General features: G+C 38.6%; 2 protein-coding genes across 2 annotated transcripts; one reads left to right on the forward strand and one right to left on the reverse strand.

Moving 5' to 3' along the window:
* Window positions 1-2343: 2343 nt before the first annotated feature.
* On the reverse strand, window positions 2344-6586 carry LOC106132639 (uncharacterized). The gene is made up of 5 exons (XM_060949823.1): window positions 6553-6586; window positions 5835-6072; window positions 4977-5139; window positions 4491-4652; window positions 2344-2472 (listed from the first exon to the last, which is right to left on the reverse strand). The coding sequence occupies exons 1-5, from the start codon at window positions 6584-6586 to the stop codon at window positions 2344-2346; spliced, it is 726 nt and encodes a 241-aa protein (XP_060805806.1).
* Window positions 6587-7628: 1042 nt separating this feature from the next.
* LOC106132600 (uncharacterized) lies at window positions 7629-20820 on the forward strand. Its single transcript, XM_060949544.1, has 17 exons — window positions 7629-7983; window positions 8350-8526; window positions 8781-8958; window positions 9266-9445; window positions 9914-10090; window positions 11042-11160; window positions 12790-12931; window positions 13466-13536; window positions 13856-14075; window positions 15256-15444; window positions 15775-15872; window positions 16526-16645; window positions 17592-17750; window positions 18474-18551; window positions 19069-19140; window positions 19686-19862; window positions 20686-20820. Exons 1-17 carry the CDS (start codon window positions 7711-7713, stop codon window positions 20755-20757), a joined length of 2502 nt encoding a protein of 833 aa, XP_060805527.1. The 5' UTR covers window positions 7629-7710; the 3' UTR covers window positions 20758-20820.
* The last annotated feature ends 67 nt before the right edge of the window (window positions 20821-20887 follow it).

Below are 20887 nucleotides of genomic sequence, written 5' to 3' on the forward strand. Positions count from 1 at the left end.
TAGGAAAATGTAACGATTTTGTGTTTCATTTGCAATACATACCACGTAAAACATAATCTTGAACTCGGGATGCCAGCGTAGATTGTTTATAGTGATATTACAAATAAGTAAAATTAAAAAAAAAAAACTGTTATTAATTAATTTAAACAGAGTACTTACCTAGCTAAGGTTTAGGTCTTTTCATCATGTTGTAACGAGATGGCTCTGTGTGGCGATTTTGTGATTTGAACGAAGATTTAACAGTATTACGTGAAGTTTTGTAGTCCAGTCAGCTAGTTGCGTTTTGACAGTTTTGTATATTGTATTTTGCCGTACATAATTATTATGTAATATTGTTGCCCTTGTCAAAGCTTCTATGATTGTTGATAATTAAACATTGTGATAGTTTCTGTAATAGACTAGTTTACGTATTCGTATGTTTATATATATTACTGTTTATTTAGAAACTGCCCAACAATTGGACAATATCTTTTTATACGTCGTATGTTCATGATTGAGGGTCGTGACCACTATAAACTGCTCTAACTCCTGTTGGAGATTAGTGGTTGTAGTAGTTTTATTTTAATGTTGCCAACTATTGAAATCGTTTATTTGTAAGTGCTACTGTTATTTTCTTTGTAAAGTTTGCCTTATCATAACTTGTACTTTAATAACCCAATTGTATTTTGAATTATTTTCACTGAAGACTGCATGCATTTAATAATTTACATAAGAACTGTTATTTTGTCTATTAAATATAATGATCTAAATATAAATAATACATTGAATTCTCAACAACAAGTCTTAACAGCTTCTTGTGTATTATTCGTTACACGGTTACTGCTTGCAACTGTACGCAGGTATACTGTCTACCCCGCAAGGGATGTAGACGTGACTATATGTATGTATGTACGAGTATGTTTTAGTTGGTTAAATTTCAACTCGTCGTATAAATATTGAAAGATATAGTTGTTGGCAGTTTCTAAAAAAAAAAGTAAGAAAATTGATTTATGGTTAATGTTTAAAAATAAAATTTTGCGTTTCTAAGGAGCATTGGCGAACAGCGCCGTCGAACGGCGGTATTATGAAAAATTACAATAAAAATAATAAAATAGTGAGTGAAAGTTTGTTATTTTCTTTCTTATCCTACCTGCCTTATAACACTCTTCTACTTCCTTCTCTCCTTTCCCTATTCCGTTTCCACCTGGAGACCGGTTTACGACTTCTTTTGAGATAAGTTAATAAAAAAATGTATATTTAAGTAGAACAGTTTATTCAAAAACACATTTATCCTAGAAAAATAATACTCATAATACACTTACTTATCTTTCCAATATAAAAATACCCGTAGTGTAAAATCTCGTTCCCAGGGTGAAGTTCCCTTTGGCTTTCTTACAAACTAGAACATACATATATGGAAATACATTAATGTGTAACTACGCAAAGAATTCGAATCATTAAATTTATTTTATGTATCCCGGGACTTTAACAATAAAGAAATAAGTTTTGAGAAATATTTAATAGCAATTTTTTAAGGTAATTAATATGTAGATTAAATATAAAGCTAAATTTAATTTAATTATAAAATAAAATATTGTTGTTAAGTACTTATGAAGTGTAACATATATAAAAAATCAAAAATATAAGAAAAATTCATGCCCTTACATGAATACTTAATAACTGTAACAAGATAACATAGTGAATACAGTAGCATAAAACATTTTTAATCTAATTAATAATAGGCCATTTAAAAAAGTCTTAGACGATGCACAGTTCGTTTCACATACAAAACAAAAACTGTGTGGAAACGTCGACTTCTACATATTTCTCATTCTTCAAACTTCCATATAAAATATTTCTTTCATCCTGAGGCATGGTCCGTAGAACAAGATACGGGAGTTAAAGATATAATTATACATTATGAACATCAAAGATTCTCGCCAATCTGACCGGCAACCAAACCCGGAATCTCCCGTGATGACAATCTAGCGTGATGACCTTTTGGCCATAAAACTCTTGAGACTGTATGCAAACACAAATCCCAATTCCCATTCATACACAACTTTACTGATTTCAGATTCTTCCATCTCTATTCATTGACCGATCTCAGACTTGGTCTTCTAATGACGCCATGCTTAGGCAATTGAATCCAAGAATTAAGAATGAGATTAATTCAAAATGGTGACCATTAGGCCACAAAATGCTTCAGACTGTATCCACACGCAGTACCACTCGATTTTTAATCATGCACCTTTCCTGAGTAGATCCTTTCACCGTCATATTTTGACGAATCTAAAAGGCATGGTCTAATACCGTAACCATGCTTAGGCAATGCAATCCAAGAGTTGAGAATTGATGGAGTTCTTAGAGTAGAGCATGTCGCAGGCGAGCGCGGCAGAACAGGAGGAAAGCGAGCAATGCTGCCACTGCAGCTCCGGCTATGAAGGTCGAGTCGTCTCTGCGGGGACCACCAGCTCGCTCCACTACTGCACTCTGCAACACGAATCATACATACATAGATAGATAGATAGATAGATAGATAAAACTCTTTATTGCACCATATGAGTAAAACATACAAAACAACACAAAGCAGACATATATGGTACAAAGGCGGACTTATCGCTAAAGCAATCTCTTCCAGTCAACCTTTGGGTGGAAGGAAATCAAACAGGAGATTGGCGTTGGCGCAGAGCAAGAAAAATAAATGTTTGAACATAATAAAATACATACATAATATATATCTATATATAATACATACAAATACGCATAAATACATAAAAATAACATATACTTAGGATAGAGTAGAAAGATAATGAGACCTAACGAGATTTTTGAAACTATTAATAGTCTGGGCTTTCCTGATATCGACAGGGAGAGCATTCCATAGACGGACAGCTTGTACAGTAAAAGAGTGGGAGTAAAAATTGGTGTTGGATGTCGGTACTCTTAGTCGTAGAGTAAACGTGCTACGCAGACTGCGTGTGGCGCCTTGGGCATCGCTATAAAAATTGAAGCGCTCCTTTAAATAAGATGGAGAAAACGGATCAAATAAGACCGAATAGAGCATTGTCACAATGTGCAAGTTGCGACGAAGTCGGATCGGGAGCCACTTCAGTTGCGATCGAAATGAAGAAACATGATCGTATTTACGAAGCCCAAATATGAATCGAATGGATAGATTTTGAAGACGCTCTAATTTGTTTAATTGTTCTTCAGTGACATCCAGATAACAAGTATCAGCGTAATCAAGAAGAGGGAGCAGAAGGGATTGTGACAGCGCAATTTTGGTGTCATAAGGCAGAAAATTACGGAGCCTTCTGAGTGAGCTGAAAGCAACAAAAACTTTCCTGCTCACATCATTAATGTGAGGCGTCCAAGACAAAGTTTTGTCAAATATCAGACCCAAATTTTTCACCTTGTCACTGAAAGGAATAACCACATTGTTGAATATAACCGACGGTATAGAATTCCAGTCTATACGGGAAACAAAATAAGGGCTGCCGATTATAATTGCCTGCGTTTTGGAAGGATTAACTTTTATGCCAAAAGATCTGCTCCAGTCTGATATGCTCATCAAATCGTTGTTGATAGTCGCAATTGCAGAGCGCAAACCATCAGCGGAGGAATGACAATAAATTTGAAGATCGTCCGCATAAAGGTGGTAGGAAGACCGAAGGTTATCAGAGATACGGTTAATAAAAAGCGCGAACAATAAAGGAGAGAGAACACCGCCTTGAGGTACCCCAGCCGAGATGTGACACCACGACGATAGGTTATCGTCAATACGGATACACTGCTGACGGCCACTGAGGTACGAAGTGAACCACATAATAACCGAAGGAGATATGTTCAGAGTGCGCATCAAGCTCAAAAGAACGTCATGGTCGACCGTGTTGAAGGCATTCGTAAAATCAAGTAATGTGAGAATTGTCAACTGTGAATTATCCATAGCAAGACGGACATATGGTCACGTCTATATCCCTTGCGGGGTAGACAGAGCCAACAGTCTTGAAAAGAATGGCCACGTTCAGCTATTTGGCTTAATGATAGAATTGAGTTCCCGGCACCAATACAAAAAAGAATAGGACCACTCCATCTCTTTCCCATGGATGTCGTAAAAGGCGACTAAGAAATAGGCTTACAAACCTGGGATGCTTTTTTAGGCGATGGGCTAGCAACTTGTCACGTTTTTATGAATCTCAATTCTATCATTAAGCCAAACAGCTGAACGTGGCTTTTCAGTTTTTCAAGACTGTTGGCTCTGTCTACCTCGCTAGACATGACTATATGTATGATGATACACAGGTCTGTCTCTTATAAGATACAGAGATGGTTTAGTGGCAGAATTACGATCTTACGAAATTGCCTTAATTTCGTCTCCTCAATCTTTGACAAAAATCCAGTTTTGTAAATGTGCCAGTATCCCTGCGATGTAAACGTGCCTTCACCATCATCAGGTTACACCACCAACGCTCTTATTATTAAGACTACGATAATGTAAATTACCGTACCCAACCACCATGCTTGATAGCCCAGGGTGTGGCGCACTGTGCCACGTGCCTGGCAGCCCAGTCGGCGGCCCTGCACCAGCCTCCCACCCTGACAGCTCTGGCACAGACCTCACACAGAAATGCTAGGACCACAAGCGCGCGCTGTTCCACGTGGGCACACCTCTGAAAATTAAAATGTCTGTTCGGTTTTTTGGTTGATTGGTAGAATAACACCTTTTGCTTTCATTGTCTGCAATAAAACTCATAGAAGTTGAAAATTGAGATTCATAGATATAATAATGAAAAAAGTTCGAAAAATGATACTAAAGCTAGAGAGAAGGATACGTTCAATAAGACAGGGGATGGAATATAATAAGAAGGAATAACATATTGCACCCCGTGGTCAGAGCCAACAGTCTCGAAAAGACACCAAAGGATGGCTTTATGATGAAATTGTAATTCTTATAGTAACAGAAGAATATTATACAGACTTAAAAAACTTCCCACCTGGCACAACTCCTGCATTATATCTTCGAATTCCACTTCATCCAAACTCAGCAGTGATATATGCTCAGCCTTGGCTGCCAGTCTACCGCGAGCGATGCTCTCCCTAAACTTCTTGGACGCACGTTCCAGAGCCCGCCAGTCACGCCAGTATATCCACCAGCCTCTGAAATATACTTATCAAGTTTTAGGTCGTATTCCGAAGAAAAAAGAATCTGATCGTGCCTTGGATTGGTTGCAGTCCGATAACGAATGCGATGAAATGAAAAGATGTCTCTACCTACGCCTTCCTGAAATGAAATTCCTAAAGAGATGTCTAAAACAAATATCTTTCACTTAGATACATTAGACTACACATCATATCATATCTCTTAGACTACAATACCTACATGCCAAATTTTAAATGTCTGGACGTAGCGGTTTGGGCTGTACGTATGTGTCTTCAAAATGTCAGTCACTGTCTTCTTTTGAAGAAATTTTTATGATGATAAGGAAGATGTGTGCCGTGCCGTGTGCCGTGTGGCACCGATACAAAAAAGAATAGGTCCACTCCATCTCTTTCCCATGGATGTCGTAAAGGGCGACTGAGGGATAGGCTTACAAACTTGGGATACTTTTTTTAGGCGATGGGCTAGCGACCTGTCACTATTTGAATCTCAATTCTATCATTAAGCCAAATAGCTGAACGTGACCATTCAGTCTTTTCAAGACTGTTGGCTCTGTCTACCCCGCAAAGGATATAGACGTGACCATATGTATGTATACTTATGTATGACTGGTAAGGAAGATGTTTTAAAAAGAGACGAGGATGAAAACAGAAGCTGAATGTGAATGAATGTTCAGAAGCTGTGAAGTTATTACCTAGGATCAGGTTTAGCCGCCGCCAAGTAACAAGGTGGAGGCCTAAGCTCTTCAAGTCTAAGATGCTGCAGCAACAAAGCCCTGAACAGACGGACTCCTTTCTCTTCCTCTTCATCTTGTATGTGAGCGCCCCTCCAGTGTCCCCGGCATTCATCACGACGTTCCTCGTCCAATGAAACCTGTCTCCGTAAAGGAGCTCTTGGTCCGTCGTAGTCTTCTAAAGGTTGAACACTGCATGCTGGAAGATAAAATTAATAATAATATTGTAATGTTGGCTGATTTTGATTAATGTTGGTTGTTTAGCATTGAGGACATTTAAAACCGGCAAGATATCTTTTAGTATCTAATAAAAATCTTTCGTTTTTATATTTTTAAGTGAATCCTTAAAAATAAATTCTGTTATATGGAAAAGTAAAGTATGGCCCATTTAGTTTAATATTCCAAAAAACTCATTTGACGATTAACATCGTTAACTCATTTTCACTCATAAAAGTTTATTAGCATTTAGCAGTAACCCTCAACAAGTAGAAATTGGATCCATAATTGGGGCTTTAAACTAACGACCTCAAAATAACATAACATCAAAAATGGTCATAACTCTAGACAGTAACGTTAAAGTGGAAATCAAAAACAAGAACTCCCATAGCAACAGAATCACAACCGTTTATGTAACCAAACACAACGTTATCTGAAACAACACTTTAATCCAAAATCTTACCTTGAACAGCAGCTAGAGGTGGCACTAAATCCATAACTGATAATGAAAACACGAATCAAGAGTTATTACCAGGAGAACTCTTTGTAGAGTGACAACGCATAGTAAATGTTAAACATGAGCGACCTTGGATATCAGGTCATGTCCCTGACACAGTTCTTGGCACATGCGCAGAAGATGAGAAGGGCATTGGTGGGAACTTCAAAGCGTCTTGGTATAATGCTTTCATTAGCCAATAGGGGCGGGGTTTAACAACAATGTTTTGCAAGAAAATAACGAGGTATATTGCTCACATTTTAAATTTCTCTGTTTCAGTTACCATGTGGTATTTTTATTTGACAAACAAATTGAATAAAGTATGAAATAGTTACAAACAATAATAATAACATACACACATAAAATCACGCCTCTTTACCAGAGGGGTAGGCAGAGACTACATGTTTCCACTTGCCATGACCCCTTCATATTTCGCTTCATCCACATACATAATAATAAAAATGAATCTTTGTAAATTGTTATCAAAAAATTCATCATAATATTATGAATTGATGATAATACATCCGGCTCAACTAATAATTAGCAAATTTCGAGGTTCACTTAAACCGACAGCCAACTGCCAACTAAATCTATAATCATCTATTTAAACGGTCGAAAATATAATTAAAACTTTAAACCTACGCAAAGTTTTCATTCCCATCTTAAATTCCCTACAAGCAGGTTCATCCCAGGGCACGGTACTTGGCCTGTCGATTGTCTGATTGAGGTCCGCCTCTTTAATAATCTCAATTGTTATCGACGGCGGCCGTTGTGCAACTACTATCATGCCGGAAGACCCATTTGCTCCGGATTATGTCCTGATAACTCGGTACGGGAGCACGCATCAGATTACTCTCGGAAACATCAGGAATAAAATACGACCTTTTGTAGTACCTAAAAATAGTATTGGTGATCATATTAAGCAAGTTAATGAACCAAAATTGTGTGCAGATGATGAAATTGAGGTTGTGACCGTAAATGGAAAAAGTGATTGCGATTTTGATCATGATGTGATTTTCGAAACAGTTGAAATTAGTTGTGCTTAAATGTATCTATGTGTGTAATAGTAAAAGATTAAATACTTATTGCGCAAATTTTAAACTGTAAAATGTAAAAGTTCTCAAAATGAAAATAAAACGGAAAACTTCACTAGATGATGTGTCTGGAAAACCTTGTTGCAAACGTCTTTCGGTGTTTGCGTGTGTCTGTGCATCGATATCTCTGTTAGTCCATACCTACAACTATGTAGGGAGTGGAGACATAAAGCACACTTTCGATGAAGAGGCTAGAAATGTGATGAGAAACGTGCTAGATGATAAACTACAAGAAAGAATCGAAGCTTACATGTCGGAACTCACCGGGACAAGCTCCCATAGACTCAAGAGAGAAGCTATGTTGGTAAGCAAATTTCTAATTTTAAAACCCCCGACCAGAAAGAGAGAGATAGTGATATTAAGATTGACATGTAAGTCTGTGGTTAATTTGTATAGGTCGCATCATAACAGCGAAATGAAGGGCTAGTTAACGAAGTGGTTTTTATTCTAAGCGATCAGTGATAAAGATAATAATCTAGATAAATTAAGGGAACATATACGGCTAAGAATGCATTTATAAAAGTATTTTGAAGATAATGAAATTGTTGCTATTAAAAATCTTCTGCATCGCAAGACGATTTTTTGTGTGGCTAGTACGCTGATTTTTATTGTCTTTGGTGATTCTGATTATAAAAGTTAGAATGATAGACCCAAATTACGTTTTCCACAGAAACAATCTGAAGTAGAAGAAGACAATACGTTAGCTCCTCACGTGGAATTCTTTAGCCCCAAAATGCGGGCGGAACTGGAAGAAAAAGACGCTGCGGAGATGAGGAGAACTGGTGCCAAGGGACCGGCCCCTGGTGACGATACGTGGGTCTGGATGACTAGTTACTCTAGGGTTCCAGTGAGTATAATTTTACTTGTTAACATCCCCCTGGCTCAGCAGCAAATAATCGATGATGTGGCGATTTGCGAAAATTATTCAAAATTTTAACGAAACTATGACCAATCAATATATAGAAATGTAAAACATTTCCTACACTAACAAGATTGAATATAAAAATACTTTTCTTCTTGACAAGTCTGTTGTGTCCACATTTAGGTTCTTATTCTGTAGTTCTCTCAGATTTGGTTCATACATTTTGCTAATTATTGCAGTACAAAGTAGTTGAAGGTTTCTGCATGGCTACCTATGACTACTGCCCGCCTGGTGTGCAAGGACCCAAAGGGCCAACTGGTATGCCTGGACCTAAAGGGGACAGAGGCGACCCGGGGGCCCCAGGGACCCCAGGGCATACAGGAAACAGAGGACCGGTTGGACCACCTGGACCTAAAGGTAAAGAAATCAGATCTTAAGATATCTTCGTGTCGTTGTTGGTAATGCGATGCAAGAATAAATAGCAACTTTCTATAAAAAATCTAAACTGCATGCAAATAAATGCTGCAAATGTTACGCGGCGAGCTGCATAATGACTTTATCAAAAAATTTTTGCTTTTCTAAAAAGCTTCGAGTGGAGAAAGGAATTCTAGAAAGTCTGTGTACTCTCTAATCAAATGATCTACTATCTAATCAAAACACGATCTTACGAACGACGCAATATACGATTTGAACACAAATTTCTATGACTTTATTTCCGTTACAGGAGAGCGTGGGTTTCCAGGCAATCCTGGTTTAGATGGCAGAGATGGGGTCCCAGGAGAGCCTGGTTTAGATGGCATGTCGGGGAGGAACGGTGCTGACGGCGCTCCCGGGAAAGATGGCAGAGACGGGATTCCAGGAAAAGACGGCAGCCCGGGTAAAAATGGGAAAGACGGAAAAGATGGTGAGTAATCTGAGTTCTTATAATAGTCTAATTATACCTCGTTTTTAACTTAAATTATATTTTAAAACATAAAGAAGAGAAAAAGTCTAAACAAAAGTCAATCAGATCTAGAAGATTTCAATTTTTAATGCCTCACGAGTGCGTAATGTTTCTTTAATCCTGCCTATGATAAATCTTCATTTCCAATAATACATACATACATATGATCATGTCTTTATCCCTTACGGGGTAGACAGAGCCAACAGTCTTGAAAAGACTGATAAGCCACGTTCAGCTGTTTGGCTTAATGATAGAATTGAGATTCAATTAGTGACGCTTCCCAAGTTTATAAGCCTATCCCTTAGTCACCTATTACGACATCCATGGGAACGAGATGGAGTGGTCCTATTCTTTTTTTTATTGGTGCCGGGAACCACACGGCAATTAATACACATGCACTTTGCAATAATGGATGCATATTTTCATCAGGATGGGCTGGTGCTCCAGGGCCACCAGGCTTGAGGGGTCCAAAAGGAGACCGAGGCCCAATGGGTCCTAAAGGCCAGCGTGGTAACGACGGGAGAGACGGTGCTCCTGGAAGACCTGGTCTTTCAATGTACAACTACACCAAAGAAAAAGAGCTTTTCATTCCACCTACTTTTGCGCGTAAGTTTTGAACAAAAAACATGGCAGTAAAATCTTATAGGTAGGAGGCTGATTGAGTCATCAGCGTGTATGGAACATTCCGACGCTTAATATTTTTTGAATTTACTACGTACGTTAGTTTGATTGTTAACCGATACTCTTACTGCGTGGAAAAACTGGTTGTTCGTTAACATCACAAAGAAACTTCAAACGCTATGATTAAAAAAGTTAACGTTCTAGCAATAATCACTTTAAGTACAGCTTACAGCATACATATAATGACGTCTATATCCCTTGCGAGAAAGACAGAGCCAACAATCTTGAAAAGACGGATAGGTCATGTTTTGCTGTTGTTTGGCTTAATGATAGAATTGAGATAATAGAGTTCAGCTCTATTTCTTCAGAATTCATATATTTAGATGGGTAGATAGTTAACCAGAACTTTAGAACTTTCAAAGACAAAAATTTCGAATGTCTTGAAAAAGGGAGATGTTAGGAGTACCCGTAATAGTGAAATATCCATATAAACAGTAATGCTTGTGAAGCGGGAGAGGTCTGTAAGGATCGTAGCAAGTGGAAATCCATAGTCTCTGCCTACCCCAATGGGAAACAAGCGTGATGGTATGTATTTATGTATAGTTAAAAGCTTTATTCACTATCACATCACATATTGTAACTTCTGACTTTTATTCAAATATAACAGTGCCGTGTGGTTCCCGGCACCAATACAAAAAAGAATAGGACCACTCCATCTTTTTCCCATGGATGTCGTAAAAGGCGACTAAGGGATAGGCTTGTAAAATTGCGATCCATTTTTTTTAGGCGATGGGCTGGCAACCTGTCACTATTTGGATCTCAATTCCATCATTAAGCCGAGCAGCTGAACGTGGCCATTCAGTCTTTTCGGGACTATTGGCTCTGTCTACCCCGTAAGGGATATAGACGTGACCTATATGTATGTATGTCTAACAGAGGATCACACCAGGGTCATCGTTAGAGAAGGTGATACTCTTCGCATTAGCTGTAACCCTGTGGGCCGGCCGGAACCCAGCGTGGAGTGGAGGCGAGCTGACGGCACCGCTGTTATTCAGGTTTGTTTAACGACAAAAATCACATTTCTGTAAGAAAATATCTTGATCCGTGTGGTTCCCGGCACCAATGCAAAAAAGAATAGGACTCTCACTCCATCTCTTTCCCATGGATGTCGTAAAAAGCGACTAAGGGATAGGTTTACAAATTTGGGATTCTTTTTTAGACGATGGGTTTTAGCAACCTGTCACTATTTGAATCTCAATTTATGATTAAGCCAAATAGCTGAAAGTGACCATTCAGTATTTTGTAAGACTGTTCTGGCTCTGTCTACCCCGCAAAGAATATAGACGTGACCATATGTATGTATGTATGTAAATATCTTGAAAAAGAGACTGACTTATAGTGATGTCCTTCAATATATGTACGTGTATCAAAACGTTTACGTCCATGTATGTAAGTGTATCATGACGTTTACGTCCATGTATGTACGTGTATCATGTCGTTTACGTCCATGTATGTACGTGTATCATGTCGTTTACGTCCATGTATGTACGTGTATCATGTCGTTTACGTCCATGTATGTACGTGTATCATGTCGTTTACGTCCATGTATGTACGTGTATCATGACGTTTACGTCCATGTATGTACGTGTATCATGACGTTTACGTCCATGTATGTAGGTGTATCATGACGTTTACGTCCATGATGTAGGTGTATCATGACGTTTACGTCCATGTATGTAGGTGTATCATGACGTTTACGTCCATGTATGTACGTGTATCATGACGTTTACGTCCATGTATGTACGTGTATCATGACGTTTACGTCCATGTATGTACGTGTATCATGTCGTTTACGTCCTTGTATGTACGTGTATCATGTCGTTTACGTCCATGTATGTACGTGTATCATGACGTTTACGTCCATGTATGTACGTGTATCATGACGTTTACGTCCATGTATGTACGTGTATCATGTCGTTTACGTCCATGTATGTACGTGTATCATGTCGTTTACGTCCATGTTTGTATCATCATGACGTTTAAAGAATATAAGTACTGGTGATACTGTTGTGGCAACTGATGGTAATCTTCATCAAATCAGTCACCATAATATTGTCATATTGCATATCAATTTTTAGTTTTATTTCATAGTTATAAGGTGTTTAACTGTATGCGTTATAAGACGATGAAATATCACCTTTTGTGTGCACAATATGGCATTTCTTTTACCTTATATAAAATGCTGCAATGTAGTTTGTTTTGCCGCTTCTTTTACACATGCGCTTTGGAAGCGGTAGTAGATAAATTAGATTTAAGTGATGTGAAGTAAATAAGTGATACTTTGTATCCAATTTTGAAAATAAATCTATTCTATTCTATTCTAAACTAGCTGATTCCGCACCTTCGTCCGCGTGGAATAGTTATTTTGGGCATCATTGAAGCCCTCAAGGTTGAATAATTTTCCCCGTTTTTTTTTTTCAAATTTTCCTTTTCTTCTTCGCTCCTATAAGTTGCAGCGTGTTGTTGTATAGCCTAAAACTTTCTTCGATAAATGGTCTATTCAACACAACAAGAATTTTTCAAATCGAACCAGCAGTTCCTGAGATTCCCGCGTTCAAACAAACAAACTCTTTAGCTTTATAATATTAGTATAGATAATTTCGATTGTTATGTGTTTTGTACAGGGTTCTTGGCGAGACGCTTCGGTTAGCGGGCACATGCTAAACATACCGAATGTCTCCCGTTGGCACACGGGGAAGTATGTATGCCTGGCCAACAATGGTATGCTTCCTCCCGCCAACCAAACCACTGATGTAGAAGTGCATTGTAAGTTCTCCGAGGATAAGTCCTTTATATACACATATAATAAACGCATAAACGACTAAAGCAATAAAACACAATCATGAACGAGTTTTTGCTGAATTCCCTGTTTTTGGTATATGGTTATCAGACAGTGGTGGCTCTGTGCCTGATGACACGTATAGTTTTTCCAGGAATGTCTCCGTATTTACTAAATACGTCTTGTCCGTGTGGTTCCCGGCACCAAAACAACAAAGAATAGGACCACTCCATCTCTTTCCCATGGATGTCGTAAAAAGCGACTAAGGAATAGGCTTACAAACTTGGGATTCTTTTTAGGCGATGGGCTAGCAACCTGTCACTATTTGAATCTCAATTCTATCTTTAAGCAAAATAGCTGATCGTGGTTTATGGCTTTTCAAGACTGTTGGCTCTGTCTGTCCGCAAGGGATATAGACGTGAATATATGTATGTATAACGTAGGGACGTCTCTAGGGAGTAAATAGACTGATAATATTTCTGTGTATGTTTTTAAATTGAAGACGTTTTCTTTTATTTCAGTCAGTCCTTACATCCGAGTTCCGAATAACATCGTCTATGTACAAAACAAATCAGCGAAATTTGAGTGTGAGGTAATAAATTTATCTAAATTATTATAATCAGTTAACCGTCAACAGGTGATGAGGCGAATGGTTAAATTTCAAATGACTGGTTCTAAAGAATGGTTCAAATCTCACCTCGGCTATTTACCAATGACTATTTTCAAAGCTATGAACATTAGTTTTAATACTAACCGATGCACATTCAAGCAACTGGATGCGTAACCATAATCCATTACGAGTTAAGGTTCCCCTGCAAAGGGCGTACTCGGAACTCCTCTCCTAGAAAGGTGAGGATGTAACTTAAACTATCCTCAGGAGGAAGACGACTTAAAGTGCACCCACGTTTCAGATCCAAGCTTGGCCGGAACCGGTACTAGCTTGGGAGTGCGACGGGACCACTTTAGAAGGATCCCGGTACAAGACCGAGGTCTCCACAACCGCGGACCCTTGGCGCTGGATCATGAGGCTCGAATTCCATGGCGTCAGGGAACATGACCTTCGGCGGTACAGCTGTGTGGCCAAGAATGAGCTGAACAATCAGACCGTCAAGGGTGACATCAAACTCTCTTGTAAGTTGGGTTTTCTTATTATTACATACATACATATTGTCACGTCTATATCCCTTGCGGGGTAGACAGAGCCAACAGTCTTGCAAAGACTGAATGGCCACTTTCAGCTATTTGGCTTCATGATAGAATTGAGATTCAAATAGTGACAGGTTGCTAGCCCATCGCCTAAAAAAAAAGAATCCCAATTTTGTAAGCCTATCCCTTAGACGCCTTTTACGACATCCATGGGAAAGTGATGGAGTGGTCCTATTCTTTTTTCATTGGTGCCGGGAAACACACGGCACTTCACTTTCTTATTATTATGTGCCCCATATTGATGCCGTGGGGTTTTGATGTGATACCAGTAGTGGATAATGTTAATTCTGATTGAAGGAACATGAACCTTATCACAGAACTTCTAATGTAGCATTCCAAAAACTCTTATCTAATCATATTTTACATTTTGCGGCCTTTAAAGGTCAAGTCAACTACTTATTATGGATACTTTTATAATTTTACGAGTAGCAACTTCCAACTTGTGGTTCCCGGCACCAATACGAAAAAGAATAGGACCACTCCATCTCTTTCCCATGGATGTCGTAAAAGGCGACTAAGGGATAGGCTTATAAAATTGCGATCCTTTTTTTTTAGGCGATGGGCTTGCAACCTGTCACTATTTGGATCTCAATTCCATCATTAAGCAGAGCAGCTGAATGTGGCCATTCAGTCTTTTCGGGACTATTGGCTCTGTCTACCCCGCAAGGGATATAGACGTGACTATATGTATGTATGTATGTATGTAGCAACTTCCAAAGGCCTAGGGTTTATGTAGAATTACCTTCCATCAAATCGATAGGATGGTTTCCTCTTCAATTTCATGCATGTTTTGGTGATTGTTTTACATACATACATATGGTCACGTCTATATCCCTTGCGGGGTAGACAGAGTCAACAGTCTTGCAAAGACTGAATGGCCACGTTCAGCTATTTGGTTTAATGATAGAATTGAGATTCAAATAGTGACAGGATGCTAACTCATCGCCTAAAAAATAATGCCAAGTTTGTAAGCCTATCCCTTAGTCGCCTTTTACGACATCCATGGGAAAGAGATGGAGTGGTCCTATTCTTTTTTTTTTAATTGTACCGGAAACCACATGGCACAATTGTTTTACAATCAAGTATTAATACAAATATCTTTTAGTCCTGGGTCCAAACCAGCCGATGCCAGTCCAGCAGCCCATGGAATTTGGCTCTCGACCCCCCACCCTGACCTCCTACGAGGAGCTGTGTCAGATACAGCGGTGCCCCTCGTGTCCGAGATGTGACCGAGCCCAGCTCCTCATCTTGAGTATGAATGCTACTACTGGATACAAGCCGAGGAGAAATACGAGTAAGTGATTTTAATTGTTATTGAAAAATGTTACTTGGCTAACTTTTGTCCGCGGCTGCGCTGGCGCACATTGTCGTTTATCGCAAATACAAAGGTCCAGTCGTCAAGTCCTTTTAAAGGTAAAGGTACCCATATTTTCTACAACAAACTAAAAATATAGGAATCTATTTAGAGACTGTCTTAGTTACGCCATGAGTTTGTATTCAGATTTTTTTTAGAATATTTCATTTGCCGATTTCGTCCCGTATTTTTAGGACAAAGTTTTTATCTTTAAGATGAGTTAATTAAGAAAAGATCAAAAATTTTCATTCTGTACATTTTTTCTTCTAGATTGTCAACTCTACGCAATCGGCAAACCCGTGTACCATCGCTACAAAGATGAGCTCTTCGGAGCTTGGCTCAGAGACTCAAATGCATCGGACGCACAGGTATACCGACTGATATGGATGAAGCGGAAGAAGTTTGCAGGGATCGTGATAAGTAGAAAAATTAAGTCTCGGCCTACCCCGCCGGGAAAGAGGCGCGATTTATGTTTGAATGTATCATCTAAGCCAATGCCTTTCTTTAATTTTCTTCTCGTGGGCCTACTGGAAGAAATTTCTTAAGAGATAAATAGTACCTTTGTACTAAATTTCTCTTTAGTTTAAGTTCTAGTCTTATTCTTTCCTGGATGTACATTTGTAAATAAATAAAAAAAAGCAATCACCAACTATTGTGTTGCCTTGTGGTCGCCGGCACCAATACAAAAAAGAATAGGACCACTCCATCTCTTTCCCATGGATGTCGTAAAAGTCGACTAAGGGATATGCTTACAAACTTGGATTCTTTTTAGGCGATGGGCTAGCAACCTGTCACTATTTGAATCTCAATTTTATCATTGAGCCAAAAAGCTGAGCGTGGCCATTCAGTCTTTTCAAGACTGTTGGCTCTGTCTACCCCGCAAGGGATATAGACGTGACCATATGCATGTATGTAACCAACTAAAGTTACTGAATAATTCTGCACTTGATCAACACTTAAATAACATGCGTAAAGACGAATAGACAAATTAGAATGACTGAAAGGCTCTTTTCTATTTTAGAAGGAAAAACTATGGACCACGCAAGAAAACGATGTAGAACGACTAAGGGAATACAGGGGCAAGGTCAGCTTCAAGGCCGACCACGTGGATGAGTTCCATAAGTTACAGAAGCCATTCTTTGTGAGTACCTATTGTTGTCTTAAGAGATCCGAATAATTTTTTGCCAAGAAAATGATATGCCGAGTGAAAAGAATGTTACGACCGAGAGAAAATAGTTGAGATTAAAAATGATTCTTTTTGAATTGAGAAGAATGGTCTATAAAATAAAAATAAATATGTATAATAAAACTAGTTGTCCAGGCAAACGTTGTTTTGCCATATAAATAATTTTTAAGTAATTTCTAAATAAAAAAAAATGTTAAGGGTGGACAACCATTATCACTAAGGGGTATGAAAAATTGATGTTGGCCGATTCTCAGACCTACTCAATACGCTCACAAAATTTAATGAGAATCGGTCAAGCCGTTTCGGAGGAGACGGGAACGAACATTGTGACACGAGAATTTATAAATGAGATAAAAATAATTAATCTTTATTCAATAAGCATTATATAAAAAACTAGCTGTGCCCGCGATTTCGTCCGCGTGGAATAGTATTTTGGGCTTCAATGATGCCCAAGGATCAAGATCAAGGATGAATAATTTTCCCCGTCTTTTCACATTTTCTTTTATTTCTTCGCTCCTAATAGTTGCAGCGTAATGTTATATAGCCTAAAGCCTTCCTCGATAAATGGTCTATTAATGCAAGAAGAATTTTTCAATTCGAACCAGTAGTTCCTGAGATTAGCGCGTTCAAACAAACAAACTCTTCAGCTTTATAATATTAGTAAAGATAAACATAACATTAAGGACGTCCTGGTAAAGGGTCAGGTCAAAACTACCCGAAACCGCCGAGCTTGCATGAAGAGAGTTATGAATGTGGATGAAGCGAAGGAAATATGCAGAGATCGTGGCAAGTGGAAAGAGGTAGTCTCTGCCTACCCCTCCGGGAAAGAGGCGTGATTTTATGTATGTATGTATGTATAAACATAACATCGATTTATCATGTATGTTGAAATAATTTACAGGGCAACGGCCACATAGTATACAGCGGGTCATTCTTCTACCAGGCCAACGAATCAGGCCACCCGGGCGACATCATCAGGTACGATCTGACTCAGAGCCGGATCAAGTCGGTGCACTTGCCGCACGCAGCAGGAAGGCTGTATGCTGCTCAGCATAACCAGGTTAGTATTAGAATAGAATAGATTTGTTTTCAAAATTGGAAACATATATACATACATACATATGGTCACGTCTATATCCCTTGCGGGGTAGACAGAGCCAACAGTCTTGAGAAGACTGAATGGCCACGTTCAGCTGTTTGGCTTAATGATAGAATTGAGATTCAAATAGTGACAGGTTGCTAGCCCATCGCCTAAAAAAGAATCCCAAGTTTGTGAGCCTATCCCTTAGTCGCCTTTTACGACATCCATGGGAAAGAGATGGAGTGGTCCTATTCTTTTTTTTATTGGTGCCGGGAACCACACGGTACTGGATATATGATTGGATATATGGTATCACTTATTGACGTAACATCACTTAAATCTAATTATAACTACTACCGCTTCCAAAGCACATGTGTAAAAGAAGCGGCGGAACAAACTACACTGCAGCATTTAACAAATATAGATTTCTTAAATCTAAATCGTGGACGAATGCAAATTGTCTTTATCAATCTTTATCTATCAGACATCTATTTTCTTGTTACTGTGTAAATATCTATGCAATAAAGATATTACAAACAAACAAATAGTTTATGTATCTAAACACAGAAAAATAATTACGTCTTTACATTCTATAACGGGTTAGACAAATACAACAGTCTGGAAAAGCATGGAAGGCCACGTTTAGCTTTAAGGCTTAATACGAGTAAGAAAGGCATAATTGCTGTGGATTTTTTTGTTCAGGTAGACTTCAGCGCTGATGACAACGGCCTTTGGGCTATTTATTCAATGGAAGGTTCTAACAACACCGCGGTGGCCAAGGTATGATAAGACATTACTCCAATCAATAATCATATTTTTCTATACTTACTAGAGCGCCTCAACTACTGGAATTGTAAAAAATTGTTTATCTGAATAAAAGAATTTTTAATTTTGAATTTGAATATTTGTTAGTAGATGTACATGAGGTGTGAAAATAAATTCATTAATATTTTTGACACAACTTCAAAACTACTAAGTCGAATACCTATGTGAGAACCAGACAATTAATTAGTGGCATATTCTACATTAGTTGTTCATAAAAAAGTAAGTTAAATACAATTACATTGACATTCTAATTATAATGACTTTGACAAATATTTATTTTAACAGTAAGTCATATTTAAAATTATTCATAAGAAAATGAAATTATAATTAAACTATACTAATAAAACTACCTAATTAAACTAAAGTTTCCTATTCTACAAACTAATACCTACGTAATATTCAACTAGACCTTAGACTAAGGAGGAAATTAAGTACAAATGCACTAAATAAATATAGGTACTTTCACTTTCAGCTGAGTTTTGATCCCAACAAAGATGGACTGAATATAGATTACATCTGGAACATTTCACTAAACCACAAACAAGTAAGTCATACACACACATACATACATGGTCACGTCTATATCCCTTGCGGGGTAGACAGAGCCAACAGTCCCGAAAAGACTGATAGGCCACGCTCAGCTATTCGGCCCAATGATAGAATTGAGATTCAAATAGTGACAGGTTGCTAGCCCATCGCCAAAAAAAGAATCCCAAGCTTGTAAGCCTATCCCTTAGTCGCCTTTTACGACATCCATGGGAAAGATATGGAGTGGTCCTATTTTATGTTGTACCTATTGGTGCCGGGAACCACAAGGGATTTATTGATTTAAATGTTTGAAAGAGGGTTTTCTTAGGAAGGTTTTATGGTACCGCGTCGTCAGCGTCTCCTTTTATAATTGATTTGGGTACGTTTGACCTCAATCTACCTGGTGGTAAGCAAGATGAGGCTTAAGGTAATGCATGCAAGCTCAACACTCTTGCCTTGAAAATTCCCAAGTTGTATGTACCTATCAAGGAACATAGATGCAGGGTGGGAATTCCAAATCACAGCGGTTCGTTCTACTTATCAATAACATCTTCATACTAGGTAGGAGAAATGTTCATAGTCTGCGGAGTGCTGTACGCCCTGGACTCAGCCACGGAGCGGGAGAGCAAAGTGACGGTTGCCATAGACCTTTACCTGAAGAAACCCGTGGAAGTCTCCCTGCAGTTCACCAACCCGTTCAGAAAGACCACACAGCTGGGTTACGACCATATGCATAAAGTGAGTCCTAGACTAACTCTATTTTACCTCCAGAGGTCTGTAATCCAGGTCTTGATCAGCTGTTGCGATACCCAGTTGTTAGCTGTGAGTTTGCCGCTGAGGATATGAATTAGTAATGATGTGAAGTTAAGTGGTAGGTACACTAACTCCCTCCTTTTTACCTCCTGAGGTCTGTAATCCAGGTCTTGATCAGCTGTTGCGATACCCAGTTGTAAGCTGTGAGTTTGCCGCTGAGGAGTGATTGATGATGAGGATTGGGGTTAGTGAGTGAATGAAGTGAAGTTAGCCACGGAAAGGGTATCCAATTCCGAATTGAAACTGTTTGCCCGCCATTTTTGTCGGATCTAATGAACTATTCAGATTCAAAGTGATAGTAGGCATCGACTTGTATCTGAAAAAACCCGAGGCAGTCTCTCTGCAGCTAACCAACCCCTTAGAAATATCACCCAATTACGATATGACTTTAAGGTGAGTTTCTTTCAACCTTTTCCAAGGTCTTAACAGATTTTGTACCAAGTTTCTTCAAAATCGATTCAGTTTTAGACTGAACGTGGCCTTTCAGCTATATGGCTTCATGATGGAATTGAGATTCAAATAGCAACCGGTCACTAGCCCAGCGCCTTTAAAAGGAATCCCAAGTTTATAAGCCAACCCTTAGTCGCCTTTTACGACATCCATGGGAAAGATATCAAGTGGTTCTATTCTAAAGTGTCGGAGACCACACGGCTTTTTTTATAATATTTTTACAGATTATGGCCTAAATAGTTTTTAAATGGTGTTTAGGTGTTTATTACTTTTTTAACTCTTTTTTTCCACGTTTCAGGAACTGTACTCCTGGGACCGGGGTAACCAATTGACGTATCCAGTCCGCTACAATGAACTCCCAGGGCCCTGATATTTTCATATTATTAGACAAATATTTTCTATTTTGTAAAAAAAAAAAGATATAACTTCACCATATTGAGTATTATTTCAATGAGACATTGACATTAGAATTTCAGTAACCAGAATCACTACATAGTATA

Source organism: Amyelois transitella, chromosome 19 (assembly GCF_032362555.1).
Source record: "Amyelois transitella isolate CPQ chromosome 19, ilAmyTran1.1, whole genome shotgun sequence".
Lineage (NCBI taxonomy): Eukaryota > Metazoa > Arthropoda > Insecta > Lepidoptera > Pyralidae > Amyelois > Amyelois transitella.